Here is a 13,665-nt window from a genome sequence, read left to right as displayed (position 1 = left end):
ACATTCTGCCCAGCTTGCAGAGCCAAAATGGGCAAAGGATGCTTACCAAGCGGAGAATTTTGCTGGGGGCGGATGCAGACATGGCTGAATGGAGAGACAAAAGCCAAGAACGATTGCGTTTGTCGAGGTCGAATGGGATGTGGAAACGTCGACAGCCACGAGCGTCAGCACTAGTCCAAACGTTTTGTCAGTTCCGTAGTTACTCCCCATTTTTTTTTTATTATCGAGAAGCTATGTATATTGGAAGGTAATAGACTTGATGGTTTTTTATTAATAAAAAGGGAACATCACATTTTTTGAAATTCTCTTTGGCCATTCAGAGGAAGGCACCAAGCCGTTACAACAACATAGTGTATCACGCTGGACATTCTATAAAGCTTGATTACAATTGTGCGCCGGCAAGCATTTTACCACCATCTAAAACAATCGTGTCGCCATTGACGTGGCCAGCGCCTCTGCTGCAAAGATACACGACTGCGGCAGCAATGTCCTCAGGCTTGCCCAGCCTGCCGTTCGGGCTCTGCTTCGCCAGCTTTTCGACGCCTCCGCCAGCGCCGATGATGCCGTCCGCCATTTTCGAGGGGAAGAATCCTGGCGCCAGGCCGTTGACGAGAATATGCCTGGGACCGAGTTCGACGGCCAGGTTTCTGGCGAGGTGAAGGACGGCAGCTTTGGAGGCGCTGTAAGCGGGCGCTGCGTTTGCGGTCAGGACCGGTCCGAGTCCAATGCCGGCGACGGAGCCGGTCACGATCACCCGAGACGGGTCTTCCTTTGTCGCGCGGGCTTGCAGGAGAGGAGCGAACCTGTGTCAGAGCACGTTAGCCTCTGGCGGCGAGCACGTGAGCGTGAACGCTCGGAGGGACGAGACATGCTTTTGGATGGTGAAGAACACGCTCTTGACATTCAAGTCCATAACCTTGCTGAATCCTTCTGGCGGATGCTCGTCGAACAAGCTTCCCCAAGTGGCGCCCGCATTTGCGAACAGAATGTCCACATGGTCGGTATGCTTCTTGACCTCCGCAACCAGTCGCTCGATCTCGGACACCTTGCTCGAGTCTGCGGGGATGGGGATGGCTATGGCGCCCGGCGCCTTGTTGGGCAGAGCATTCAGGGCCGCGCACGCCTCTTCACACGCCTTGGCCTTGCGGGACGTGATGAACACTTTGGCGACGCCGAACTGCATCAGGCCGGACGCCGAGTGGAGGCCGAGCCCGCGGGAGCCGCCAGAGATGACGGCGACCTTGCCTTTGAGCGAGAAGATGTTAGGGAAGTCTTCAAGCGCAACTTGTGCCTCTGCTTCTGCGCGGCCACTCATCTTGCTTGCTGCTGATCGGATGGCGGCGTCAGAGGGGCGAGCTGGTAGGCGAATGATCGGTCACAAGCAGCACGATCAACGAGTCGAATTGAGACTGATGGAACGGACAACCAAAAAAATAAGCGAAAAGGCGGTTAGACGGCAGTAAAAAAAAGCGTGCTCAAAATAAATATTGTCTACCAATTCCGTCGTATTTGATGTTGTCACTCATTCCCGAGAAGCTCCTGTACGGATTAATAAAGTTGCCGCGGCTACGTCCTTCACGAACGCGGAACCGAGCCAAGGGTCGCGGGAACATCACGTGCCATTATCGATTGAGATGCTTTCGATGTCTTCACGATTTTGCTTTTGAGAAGACTAGTGTACAAATTCATTTGTGATTCAAAATATGCTACCGGCCTTTTACCGCTTCCTCGAGCTGTTCCAGGGCATTTTGATACGACTCCTTCGTAGCGTCATCCGCTTCACCCAACCGAACTCGTTCCACAGCTCTGTCAGCGCGATTGATCTCGCCACCCTTGGCGATCGTCTTCCAGAACCACCTCGCTTCCGTGTCCGTGACCAATGTCCATGCATCGCCAGATCTTCCTGCGCGAGCCGTTCGACCTACTCTGTGAACATAGGACGTGACTGAAGGTGGAATGTCATAATTGACGACGTGAGTCAGATTCTCGACATCCAGGCCGCGCGATGATCGATCTGTCGAGATAACTATCGCAATGCCATCGGCTCTGCCAAATAAGTGGAGAATCTTTCGCCGTGACGCCGTTGTTACCGACTTCGTCAACACTGCCGTCCGTGACGCCAGAGGCGGCGAAAGGAGCGAGAGAAGTCGAGCTAGGCGCGTTGCGTTGTCGTCATTTGCACAAAACACCAACACGGTCGCTGTTGAGTCTTGTGCAAAGATCTCCAAACGCTGCTCAAGAAGCCTTAGCAAATAGAGCGGCTTCTCACTGCCGTCGCCGACAGGTACGGCGCTCTCTTTGAGAGTGGAAGGGAGCATAGCGCTCAGTCCATTTTGCGTCTTCTCCTCTTCCTCCGTCTGTGGCTTTTCCGGCTCAACGATTGCTACCAAAGTCGGCCGGTTGAGTCTCAGACTGGCTAGCTGGCTGAGGTCCCGTGTCATTGTTGCGCTTAAAATAACTTTCCGTACCGCCTTCGCTATGGCTTTCTCCTTCCGTGCGGCTAGGACTATGGCCCTGGGGTCCTGTTCACCGAGCTCCAGAGCAGGAAGGACAACATCAACCCAGTCCTGGAAATTCGAATCAAGTAATCGATCGGCTTCATCGATAACAAGCCACTCGACATAGTTGACAGTGAAGCCAGTTGTAGATCGTATGTGGTCCACCAGACGTCCGGGTGTGCAGATGAGGATGTCAACCGCCGAATCGTACTCGGGGACATGATCAGGCATCAGATCCACAATCTCCTTAAGCACATCGTCGTCCTTATCGAACCCTAAGTTGATTCTACTGTCAGCCTCTTCGTCGAGGGCTTTTCGTGCTTCGGGTTCATATTTTTGGCCTCTTTTTACAAGCTGTTGCTGTTCCGTCGCAAGTGCAACGCTGCCTACAGCAGTGCCAATTTTGACGCCGGTTCCAGCCGCACACATTTCTGCTACCTCTCTTGCTTGTGTGACCAGTTCTCTTGTGGGTACGACGATTATTCCGCGCAGACGCGTCATCGCTCTTTCCTGCATGCTTGCAACCATGGGCAGAACATAAGAAAGAGTTTTACCTGAGCCCGTCGGTGCGGAGACACACACGTCCCCTCGATATTTGTCTCGCCCAGGAAGCAGCAAAGGCAGCACGGCAGCCTGTACAGCTAGAGCGTTTGCGAACTTCTTGCGGGAAAGATTTCCCGCTATTTTGTCGCCCAGGTTCAACTCGCTGAACGGCAACGTCACGTCTGACTGCACAGCTCTCGGATTCGTTATCCACTCCGGCAGGGAGCTGAATGTAGCTTTGTAAGGCGCTCGCGGAGCCTTTTCGGGCTGCGGAATCGGTACAAGATCGTGCAGTTCTGGCTCTGGGCTCTTCTCCCTCTCCGATTCTGCCTTGGCCTCTTTCTTCTGGCGCTTTTGCGACAAGGTGAGGGCTTTGCGATATTTTGCGAAGACGGCCTGAGCACCTGCTTCAGGATCGTAATCATCGCTCTCAGCGTCGCCCGTAGAGCCAACCTCATGTTGTTCTTTCTCATGTTGCACCCTGTAATTCGCCCTCCCTGTCACGCTGTACTTGGCGAGGATCGCATTGACATCATCCGCTTCAGGAGCCGTCAAGTCGTCAATGCTCTGGTTGTCTCTGTGCGTCTCTACGATGGCCGTAACGGGCCCTTTATCCGCGTCATGTGATTCTGACGCATCTTCCACAACTTCTTGTGCTACCTGAAGTGCCCTCGTCTTGTGTTTCTTTTCCTTATTCTTTGATTTGGCTTTCTTCTCAAGCTCGGTGGCTATCGCTTCGTCTCTTTTCCGCTTCCTGCCCTGAGAAACCTCTTGTTCCTTCAGATTTTCTGATTCTTCCACATTGGTGGCAATGTTGCCATGGTTTGTCGTGACCGCATCTGCCGCAGCAGGTTTCGCTTTCTTGGGTGGCACATAGCGGGCGTAAAGTGAGTTTTCAACTATGCTCGTCTCTGGAGTAGGATGGGATGGAGCTTCGAGCTGAGCAACAGGAGCCTCAGGCTTTTTGGGTGGCACATATCGTGCATATAGCGGGGCAGGCATTTCCGCGCATTATCCTTCACGGAAGTCGGTTCTGAGAGCATCAAGTGCTGCGCAGCTTCGAGGGAAAAAAAACCTAGTGTACGGGCGTCGAATCTAATCTAATCTCATCTCCGCGATCCCTGATGCAGTTGCAACATCGTCTTAGCGCACGTCCTAAGCGCAGACACGTGCAGCTCCTGAACCTCAGCGACAACGTCGACGCCAGGCCAGCATATTCCCGGCCATCGCAAGCATCATGCTCATACATCGGACCGGAAGCGGGTTCAGAGGAAGTCTTGAAAACTGCCAAGATGACATTTAACATCGCTATGGTCAGCGATTTTTTCTTTCCCCAACCAGGTGGCATCGAATCGCATATCTACCAGCTGTCCACAAAGCTCATCGATCGTGGCCACAAAGTCATCATCATCACTCATGCCTACGAGGGCAGGACGGGGATCAGGTATCTGACGAATGGATTGAAGGTTTATCACGTTCCGTTCTTTGTCATTTATCGGGAGACCACGTTCCCAACGGTCTTTTCTTTTTTCCCAGTCTTCAGGTCGATTGTCATACGGGAGCGCATTGAGATTGTGCACGGCCATGGTTCTCTCTCGAATCTATGCCACGAGGCCATATTGCATGCCCGAGCGATGGGTTTGCGCACAGTCTTCACGGATCACTCGTTGTTTGGGTTCGCAGACGCCGCGAGTATACTTACGAACAAGTTGCTCAAGTTCATTCTCAGCGACGTCGACCATGTCATATGCGTATCACATACATGCAAGGAAAACACTGTTCTCCGTGCATCGCTTGATCCGCTTATGGTCAGCGTCATTCCCAACGCGGTGGTGGCCGAGAACTTCAGGCCGCTTTCTTACTCGGAAAGTACAAATGCAGACAAACGAACGAGTGCGCGACTTTCGACGGGTTCACGGCCTACTTCGCCAACTCCACGTGCTTTGGGACCTAATGAGACGATCACCATTGTGGTCATCTCCAGGCTTTTTTACAACAAGGGCACCGATCTGCTCATCGGGTTAATACCTCGCATTTGCTCGATGCACCCACATGTCAATTTTCTCATAGCCGGAACAGGACCAAAAGCCACAGATTTGGAGCAAATGCTTGAGTCCCATGTCTTGCAAGACCGCGTCTCTCTGCTGGGTCCGGTTCGCCACGAGGAAGTACGCGACGTCATGGTACGAGGGCACATCTACTTGCACCCAAGCTTGACAGAGGCATTCGGCACCGTCATCGTCGAAGCTGCAAGCTGTGGTCTTTTTGTTGTTACGACACGTGTGGGTGGCATCCCAGAGGTGCTTCCGCCGCGGATGACAGGCTTTGCAGAACCCGATGTCGACAGTCTCGTGGCCGCGACATCGAAAGCCATCCAAAAGCTCAGAGAAGGAAAGCTACGCACAGATAAATTTCATGACGAGGTCAAAAGCATGTACTCCTGGACAAATGTTGCCATGCGCACAGAACGCGTGTACAACGGCATCACGGGCGTCATCTCGGAGGAAGAGTTTTACGGAGAAAGCCCGGCTGGTTGGGGAGCCTCTCGGACGAGAGGTTTCGCACTCATTGACCGGTTGAAGAGGTATTATGGTTGTGGCATCTGGGCTGGCAAATTGTTTTGTATCTGCGTCGTGGTTGACTACCTGTTGCTCGTGTTTCTCGAGTTTTGGATTCCGAGAGACAAGATAGATATAGCCCGCGACTGGCCCCGGAAACTGCCCCCTCATCAGGTGGAAGACGGCGAAGAAATGAACGGCCTAGGAAGGAAAAGGAGCGGTCGACAAAGAGACAACAGATGGAATTGACAGCATCATCGGTTTCATCCAAGCCTAATTCCGATTTATGCGTTTCCTTCGAACCAAGCAACCACGAGTCGAGGTGGTAATCAGGTAGCGCCAACACCCCAAACATATGCGAAAGACCCCAAACATATGCGAAAGGCCCCAATGCAAACTATTGGCGCAGAAAGACATCCACGCAATCTTCGCTCTTACCCGCAGGATCGAGCTCGGGAACGACTTCGCTTTCGACGCAAAAAACGAATTTTCAGAAAGAAAGAAGTAAAAACAGAGAAAATGAGGGAAGTAGGAATATGCATGATCCCCATGCAGCGTTTTTGCACGCACCATCTCGACCAAGTTCTAGGCAAACTTTCTTCTAGGCGCTGGGCTCAGATCAGAAAATTGAGCCTGCCAGCCGCCATGTACACAAGACACTCGAGAAACTAAACAAATTTCTTCTTCGTCGAATGCCTATAAAGGAAGGTCTTTCGACGTCGAGTTGCAGGCCTGACCTTAATCGTATTCTGCAACACGTAATTCACGTCATTGCATCGAACAGGCCACCCTGTCAAAAGGATGCAAGGCAGCTCTCCGGTTCCCCGCTTGACACATGCGCATGGCCCACTCGAGCGGCTCGGAAGCGCTGTCTTTTGAACTTCTCCAGTCGTCCTTTTGCGGAGATTCGGAGAATCGTGACCGGAGCTTCGGTCGAACTGCATGAGAACCGGCTTGTCAGGATTGATATAGAAATGTTTGTATTATAGTGTCTGAGCCATGCGATTAGAGAACACGGCATTTCATCTTTGGCTCCAAAGATTTTTACAGAGAGACAATCAAGATACCCGCGCTATGCTCGTACATAATCTGACATGGCGAATCAACACCAAAAAAACCCCTCAACATGTCGACTGTGCGAGAAAATATGAAAGAAGTTGCGGCGATAAGAGACAGCACCTCGGAGCGCGTATGAAACTCCGTTCCTCATTGTGACGCCGGTGCAATGCTCGCCAAAAGAAAAAAAAGAATACTGAGTGAAGAAAAAACAAAGTACATCATATTTTCATTGAAAGTGACAAATTTGTCCCCTCTAACTGTACGAGCCTGTCTTGGTCTGGCCCTTAGGGTCGCTCCAGAACCAGTACTCAGCTGCGTAATCAACCTGGAACGAGCTGGCCATGCCCTTGCAAGTCGCTGGCGGCTGACCTCCTGCGGCGTTTAGGCGGTATACTTCTTGAACAGTACAACCGTCTCTGCTCTTAGCTGCAAGCTTGAGGTTGGTCACGTCTACGGCGCTGTTCGGTGCGTTTGTGGAATTCAGTTTCGAGCAAGCCATCAGACCCCATTCGTGGCTGTCCGTGTTGAGATTGAAGAACGGCGTTGTCATGTTGGTGAAGTAGTGATGGCCAAGCAAGAAGAGGTTCGCGGGCGAGAGTGCCGCGTTGGGATCGGGGACTGGAAACTTGACGGCAATTGAAGGCAAGACCTCTAACAGTGAGGCGTAAGGACCAGCCATGCAGGTGACGTTGAAGAGCGTCGCTAGGGCACCTACAAGCGTCGGCGTGGACGCGTCGGTGTCGTCTTTGCAGGTGTAGTTTTGGGTGCCACGGCCGATGGCGATGTGATCAAGCACGAGACCAGCTGATGGAGGAGGCAAACCCTCAGCTATACCTTCAAGTCAGTTCTGTGATCTCTTTCGTCGTGTTTCTGTGATCCAACGTACTGTTCATCTTGACTGTGGAGAGATCACACTGTGAAATGGCAGCCGGAACGTCTGCTCGCTTGGCCAGTGAAGAGAAAAGGTCAGGCTGTGGAGATGGGGCAGCTGACGCAAAAAGCGGCAGGGCGGCTAATATTATGCTTGAAAGCATTTTTGCATGTGTTTGAAGGTGTAGTGCTTGTAGTAGAAGACAAAGGAAAGTTTGAGGACAGAGAGATCTTCAAATAGGCTCTTCAGCTGCTGAGATGAAGTGCAGCAAATGCGAAGAGTGAGGTAATGTCTCTCGTGAAGCTCCTTTCCGCAATATGGGTGTTGTGTTTATATGTGTGTATACTTTGAAAAGGAGCACAGTCAATGTGTTCGATTTGATTCAACGGGACCCTTTCAGCGGGTTGCTTCGTACTGTGCTTCGACTGAGACAGCCACGAAGGCGTAGTTTGCGAAACCGTTGTCAAGGTTGTATCCTTAGTCGGTAAGCAGCAAGGCGTAGGGTAAGCCTAGTGATGATCCCTTTCCGGCTCAGCAGAGGTCCTGGGAGCAAGCCAGAGAGACGAGGAAGGTTGGAAGAAAGAAGAGTGGATTGTCGGCAACAGCTCGAGCTTCAAGGCATTATAATCATGTTCTGCCTTCTTCATGACAGCCGCCCGCTGGCGTCTACCAAGATTAATGAGATCGCGGTGCATGGAAACTGGATCGTGAATGACAGGGGACCGGTGCATGGGCAGCGCTTCTGAGAGGCTGTAAAAATAGGATGGCTGGCCATAGCCGGGCCTCATTGGTCTGGCGGTAGAGTGGAGGCTCTGAGATCTGCAGCAGGGTACAGCCGTTGTGTAGCGCTTTGGGATATTTTTGTCCGCCAGCAAATTGGCCTGCTTTGGGAATCTGTCAGGCCCTAAGTTCGCCGCGTTAACGTATGCATGTACGCGTCTGGTGGCGTCCTTCCGCTGTGCCTACGAACTACTTGGTGCAGATGTCAATGCGACCTTGTTCTTGACCGTGGCTTTACCACCGCCTCTCCAACGAAGACTGATGGACGTGACTGTGGAGATGTGCTGCACGCATACCAGTTCATCTCCAAATGCAGAGTAGAATCCGCAAAACGACGGAGCTGGTGACATTTGCTGTTCGTCCTTTGTCTGATGCACAGAGTCTCGAGGTCTGTGGTAAAAGCTGCACAGCATCTGTGGTGTCTTGTCACGGATGCCGTGCAACGCCAATCAGCTTGGCTACGTTGCATTCATACACCTAGAAGACCCAAAGTTCAAATTGGTCGAACTGAATTCGCTTTGCCGTCCTTGTTTGACTCCGAAGGTCTTGATGAACTGCCCAGAATGCAGCAAAGCACCCAGCGTTTGACTCCATTCCCGCCAACAGCAGACTCTACAGTCAACACGGAGTGCACCGTGTGCTTAATCCCAGCGAAAAGGACCGCCCGCCTTGACCTGCATGCGAGGCAGGGATGGAAGAAGAAAAATGACAAGAAGACACAAGAGGGATTTAACCGTAATTCACACCGCATCCAGGCCGCGGCCGCCATTTAGTGGCAATTCTTGCCAACCCCGCTAGCCGCTCGCGCTAACGACGGGCCTGACAGGCACATTTGCGCACCCCCATTGGTCCGCTCATGGGCAAGACAAATCAGTGCTCTTGGACGGGCGACGTTTGAGGATTTTGGGCTGGGTGTAGGACGGCTGGATGATGTTGATGGAAAAGGACGAGTGAAGAGCCGCCCGTTCGTACGCTCGACGGTCAACCGCAGGCTGGAAATCTCGGCCTAGCCTTCCCTCTTCTTCGTTTCTGCAACCGGACTTACCAGACATAGCTCTGATCTGGGTCGACATCGCATGGCTGTCTTTCGTTGAGTCACCGCTGTCCTACGCTGCTGTCACACTGGTCGTCACAAGAGACATGATTGCGGCAGTGTTCACATCCTGACCAGAATCAACATACCTCGAACCGCTCGATCTTCCACCGGACAGATGAGCGAGACTCATCTAGTGTAACCCATTTGTTCCTGCGTCAACGCTTTAAATTTTGCTGCTCGCATTTGCCCACCTCAAGCCCACCCTCAAATGTAGTGAGTAACTCCGTTGTAAAAGTGCAGTGTGACCACGGAGACAGCAAGCCCTGTTCTCAAGAAAGCGTTATATCTGAGGTTGTAAGTTCGACATGTTTGATGTCTAGCCGTATTCAGCACCATGAGGCCAAAGTCGTGAATCGTCATTTTAACAGACCTAGCGCCCTTCTATAATTATGAGCGTCACCGTATTTGTCTATATACAGGTAGTTTTTTTGTCGGACTACAATACGCACCAAGTAGCAAGGATCACAACAGCTTCGCCACACTCGTGCCGCCTGTAAACCACACCTAGTATAAATCGGCGGCTATCCTCGCAAATTCTGGGTTAACATCGTCAAGATTATTTGATCACTGAAGCCGCGGGAGGATGTATGGCAATCTAAGCTAGCTTGTCAAGAAAATGCTGTCAGAAATCGTGAGCACTCGAGTCCAGCAATTACGACGTCTTGGTGTGATTACGAGGATAGAAAGTAGATATATAGCTCATAGCATGGAAGCATAGAGATGCACTGATGGTTTGAATACGTAAAAACTTGCTGTTGCGAAGATGATATGGCTTCAAAGTCGTTCTTCGACTGTCGGCTCAACGGTGACAAACACTCCCTCAGCCGTTGCCAGAACTTGTCCGTTTCCATCCTGCAAAACTGATGACAAGTGCAGTTTACGGCCTTGCCTCCGTTCCGTCTTTGCCGATGCAAGAAGTACAGCAGGCGTTGTCGCAACTTTGCGGAACGAGACTTGCAACGAGGCCGTGACCGTCAATCTCCTCGTCAAGCCACCTTCCCGGTCCTTGTTGAACGAAGGGATCTTCGCCATTGCCTCGTCGAGCAAGAAGCTCTGGATGCCGCCATGGAGAATGTGTGGATTTCCATCGAGCTTTGCTCCAACATGATATAGCACGCGGACCTCGTCGATCATTGCAACTGGTTCGCTGGGAACTCTATACATGGCAAGACAGTGCGGGATTGTTCCCGGTGTGTTGAAAGTTTCCGCGAAACATGCGTCCTCGTTGCTGTCTTTCACTTTGCGCGACTTGAGGCCAGTAATTGCAAAGGCAGGATCCGCAAGAAGCTGCTGGCACCACGGTATGGATCGAAAATACTGCTCGTCTGAAATGTTGACTTCATCCATTCTAGGAACGCACGAGGCCCTGGTTGCTTTGATGCTGTATGGGCCCTTGTGATTGCTCTACATATTACAGTTTACTTCGGAGAGGTTTTGTGATAACGTCCAGCGCCCACTCAGCCTGGGTTCAAGCGGTCGAAAGGGACACGGCACGTGAAAAGTACGAGCAGATCCTAGAACAGGATTAGCGTCGTGCCAAGACACGAATTGCTAGTGCTTTCTGCCCAAAAGTTCGCATTTCTAAGTTCGGACTCTCCTCAACCGCAACCAACCCACCGTCGTTGACAACACCTCTGCCCAAGCAGCCAAGGACAACACAAACGAAAATCACTGGTAGTGGCTAAGTCATGGCCTCCCCAATGGACGTCGAAGCTCTCCTCGACGAGGCTGCTGAGGCCGCATATCAGAAGGCGCAGGCAAAACTCACCTCATCTGATCGTGAGAAGCGGGCCGGCTCAGAAGTGAGCGACCGTTCGAGGGGTGGGAGGCGCCGTAGCCGAAGCCCACGACGTGATCGCGACAGAGATCACTATAGACGCCGCGACGATAGAGACCGTGATAGAGATCACTACCGACCACGAGATGGTCGTAGACGATCGGTGAGTGATGAAGATGACCACTATTACCGCCCTAGACGTCGAGACGATCGGGATCGAGCGATAGATCGAGAGCGAGAGCGAGAGCGCGAGCGTGATAGGGATAGGGACCGAGACCGAGACCGAGACCGAGACCGCGACCGTGACCGGGACCGGGACAGGGATCGAGATCGGGATAGAGACAGGAGGGACCGTCGAGACCGTGAACATGGACGAGAGAGAGACCGGGACCGAGATCGCGATGATCGCCGTCGCGGCGGCGAAGGACGAGACAGAGATCGGGATCGAGACCATGCGCGAAAAACCAAGACTCCCGAGCTCAACGACGACGAGCGTGATTCGCGCACGGTATTCGTGCAGCAATTGGCCGCGCGCCTGCGCACTAAAGAGTTAGCTGCATTCTTTGCTAGTTGCGGTCCAGTTAAAGAGGCACAGATTGTTAAAGATCGCGTGAGCGGACGTTCCAAAGGGTGAGACTGTTTTGAGATAATAGTTTTGTGAGGATGATTTTGCTAACATGGTGTGCTTCAGTGTCGGCTATGTTGAGTTCAAGGAGGAAGAATCAGTTCAGAAAGCATTGCAGCTTACCGGCCAGAAATTGCTCGGCATTCCTGTCATTGTTCAGCTCACAGAAGCAGAGAAGAACCGTCAAGCTCGCAATACGGAGGGCAGTGGCAACCCTCAGAATTCGGGCATCCCCTTCCATCGCCTTTATGTCGGGAATATTCATTTCTCAATTACAGAGGAAGATCTCAGAAATGTCTTCGAGCCGTTTGGCGAGACTGAATTCGTTCAGCTACAGAAGGAAGAGCAAGGACGCAGCAAGGGTTACGGATTTGTACAGTAAGTGCACCAACCATCAAAATTTTTGAAAGCTTACTGACCTTATAGATACCGCGATCCAGCGGCAGCCAAGGAGGCTCTCGAGAAAATGAACGGGTTTGATCTTGCTGGTCGACCCATCCGTGTCGGCCTCGGCAATGACAAATTCACTAACGAGAGCACCCAGAATTTACTTCAGCGATTCCCTCAACAACACCAAGGCTCTGGTGTCTTTGGTGCAGGAGGTCGTGGTACTCATGCTGGTGGCGACATTGCGTACGAGTCTAAGGGACGTCGTGAAGACCGAGGCGGTATTGGCAATGCCTCAGCACTGAATGATACAGACGTCGGCGAGTCGAATCTCGCGAACATTTCAAGACACGATATCATGCGAAAGCTCCTCAGGGAGGACGATTCCGCCACCAATGGCACCGAAAAGGAGAAAGCTAAACCTGTCAAGGTTGCGCCTCCACCCCCCAAGGCGCCGCAAGCCAGCCGTTGCATTGTGCTTACCAACGTATATGATTTAGCTGAGTAAGTGCAATCTATGTTAACCTCGATTTCCGTTACTGATACGCCTGATAGGGAAGAGGCACGTGGCAATTCCTGGAAAGAAGAACTCTTACAAGATATCAAGCAGGAGTGCGAGAGACAATTCGGCAACATCGTACATATCGATACCGATCCTAACACAACCGAGGTCTATGTCAAGTTCTCATCCATTGAGAGTGGTTCGAAGGCCGTTCAGGGCTTGAATGGACGCTACTTTGGGGGGCGCATGATAGCTGCTGCACCCATCATTGAAGCCGTCTACAACAGCCACTGGAGCCGGGCCATCAATCTTTAGTGATGATTGCCCTTCGACGATGTGCTGCCGAACGAGATCACTCTCAGTTCCGTCGTCTCGCTCGAATTGCATGAATTCGTTTCTCAGCACAATTCACATTCGATGCAAAACCTCAAGTATATTTTTTTCACAAACACGATGCCCATGAGTTACTTCACACTTCACAGATAACTCCGCTTCAGCGGGCGTGCGTGCGCGCGTCATTACAACAGAATACGTTCGAGGCGTAGCCGCAGGATGGCTTTGGCGGTATCACGTTACCTCACTAAGTCATTCCATGATCACTGCACCGGCGGATTCTCCTACTGACGGTTTCTCAAGCCATTCCACAGATTTTTTCGATGTGTATGAACAACACCTCCAACAAAGGAGAGTATGGCGTTCCAAGTTATTACGGTTTGCTTTTCTGCTTTCTTCCACAATGGCCACATGGGTTCACTTGATTGGCAGTTCCGAAGGACACTGAAGGCAATAACGTTTGCGCACGTCGTTTTCGACATTTGGCGTACTAAAATTTCAGGCTGGGCTGACATCCGTTGGCCTTGTCTCTGTCCGAATGCGAAAACAACGTAACACTTTCGTAGAATAGCCTGTCGAAATAGCATGTGAAAACTGAATCACAATCGTGCCTAATTTTTTCCCCTTCGACGTCGT

The 13,665-nt window shown here is 51.8% G+C and overlaps 6 protein-coding genes across 7 annotated transcripts; 2 read left to right on the top strand and 4 right to left on the bottom strand.

Moving 5' to 3' along the window:
* Positions 1-205: 205 nt before the first annotated feature.
* On the bottom strand, positions 206-1,553 carry PV09_04049 (uncharacterized protein). The gene is made up of 2 exons (XM_016357333.1): positions 873-1,553; positions 206-803 (listed from the first exon to the last, which is right to left on the bottom strand). Exons 1-2 carry the CDS (start codon positions 1,313-1,315, stop codon positions 383-385), a joined length of 864 nt encoding a protein of 287 aa, XP_016214737.1. The 5' UTR covers positions 1,316-1,553; the 3' UTR covers positions 206-382.
* Positions 1,554-1,686: 133 nt separating this feature from the next.
* Positions 1,687-4,103, bottom strand: PV09_04048 (uncharacterized protein). Its single transcript, XM_016357332.1, has one exon. It carries the CDS (start codon positions 4,041-4,043, stop codon positions 1,707-1,709), a length of 2,337 nt encoding a protein of 778 aa, XP_016214736.1. The 5' UTR covers positions 4,044-4,103; the 3' UTR covers positions 1,687-1,706.
* Positions 4,104-4,225: 122 nt separating this feature from the next.
* Positions 4,226-6,707, top strand: PV09_04047 (uncharacterized protein). The gene has a single exon (XM_016357331.1). The coding sequence runs from the start codon at positions 4,334-4,336 to the stop codon at positions 5,846-5,848; it is 1,515 nt and encodes a 504-aa protein (XP_016214735.1). The 5' UTR covers positions 4,226-4,333; the 3' UTR covers positions 5,849-6,707.
* On the bottom strand, positions 6,572-8,231 carry PV09_04046 (uncharacterized protein). Its single transcript, XM_016357330.1, has 2 exons — positions 7,545-8,231; positions 6,572-7,486 (listed from the first exon to the last, which is right to left on the bottom strand). The coding sequence occupies exons 1-2, from the start codon at positions 7,690-7,692 to the stop codon at positions 6,912-6,914; spliced, it is 723 nt and encodes a 240-aa protein (XP_016214734.1). The 5' UTR covers positions 7,693-8,231; the 3' UTR covers positions 6,572-6,911.
* A 1,876-nt stretch (positions 8,232-10,107) lies between these two features.
* On the bottom strand, positions 10,108-10,872 carry PV09_04045 (uncharacterized protein). The gene has a single exon (XM_016357329.1). It carries the CDS (start codon positions 10,750-10,752, stop codon positions 10,180-10,182), a length of 573 nt encoding a protein of 190 aa, XP_016214733.1. The 5' UTR covers positions 10,753-10,872; the 3' UTR covers positions 10,108-10,179.
* Positions 10,873-11,002: 130 nt separating this feature from the next.
* Positions 11,003-13,659, top strand: PV09_04044. 2 transcript variants are annotated; one of them, XM_016357328.1, is made up of 5 exons: positions 11,003-11,812; positions 11,874-12,185; positions 12,234-12,698; positions 12,750-13,280; positions 13,333-13,659. In XM_016357328.1, the coding sequence occupies exons 1-4, from the start codon at positions 11,094-11,096 to the stop codon at positions 13,009-13,011; spliced, it is 1,758 nt and encodes a 585-aa protein (XP_016214732.1). In that variant the 5' UTR covers positions 11,003-11,093; the 3' UTR covers positions 13,012-13,280; positions 13,333-13,659. The 2 variants fall into 2 exon arrangements, with proteins under 2 accessions (XP_016214732.1, XP_016214731.1); XM_016357327.1 differs by having other exon boundaries at positions 12,750-13,659.
* The last annotated feature ends 6 nt before the right edge of the window (positions 13,660-13,665 follow it).

Source organism: Verruconis gallopava, assembly GCF_000836295.1.
Source record: "Verruconis gallopava strain CBS 43764 unplaced genomic scaffold supercont1.11, whole genome shotgun sequence".
NCBI classification, from domain to species: domain Eukaryota; kingdom Fungi; phylum Ascomycota; class Dothideomycetes; order Venturiales; family Sympoventuriaceae; genus Verruconis; species Verruconis gallopava.
This window is presented reverse-complemented; position numbering and strand designations above follow the sequence as displayed.

What these genes read in the sequence shown, in the direction of transcription:
- PV09_04049 (XM_016357333.1), bottom strand. Translation starts at nt 1,315, where the DNA reads ATGAGTGGCCGCGCAGAAGCAGAGGCACAAGTTGCGCTTGAAGACTTC. An exon ending in GTGTTCTTCACCATCCAAAA is followed by an intron (nt 804 to 872) that starts GCATGTCTCGTC and finishes GCTCTGACACAG; the next exon opens with GTTCGCTCCTCTCCTGCAAG.
- PV09_04048 (XM_016357332.1), bottom strand. Translation starts at nt 4,043, where the DNA reads ATGCCTGCCCCGCTATATGCACGATATGTGCCACCCAAAAAGCCTGAG.
- PV09_04047 (XM_016357331.1), top strand. Translation starts at nt 4,334, where the DNA reads ATGACATTTAACATCGCTATGGTCAGCGATTTTTTCTTTCCCCAACCA.
- PV09_04046 (XM_016357330.1), bottom strand. Translation starts at nt 7,692, where the DNA reads ATGCTTTCAAGCATAATATTAGCCGCCCTGCCGCTTTTTGCGTCAGCT. An exon ending in CTCCACAGTCAAGATGAACA is followed by an intron (nt 7,487 to 7,544) that starts GTACGTTGGATC and finishes TTGAAGGTATAG; the next exon opens with CTGAGGGTTTGCCTCCTCCA.
- PV09_04045 (XM_016357329.1), bottom strand. Translation starts at nt 10,752, where the DNA reads ATGGATGAAGTCAACATTTCAGACGAGCAGTATTTTCGATCCATACCG.
- PV09_04044 (XM_016357328.1), top strand. Translation starts at nt 11,094, where the DNA reads ATGGCCTCCCCAATGGACGTCGAAGCTCTCCTCGACGAGGCTGCTGAG. An exon ending in GTGAGCGGACGTTCCAAAGG is followed by an intron (nt 11,813 to 11,873) that starts GTGAGACTGTTT and finishes GGTGTGCTTCAG; the next exon opens with TGTCGGCTATGTTGAGTTCA. An exon ending in AAGGGTTACGGATTTGTACA is followed by an intron (nt 12,186 to 12,233) that starts GTAAGTGCACCA and finishes CTGACCTTATAG; the next exon opens with ATACCGCGATCCAGCGGCAG.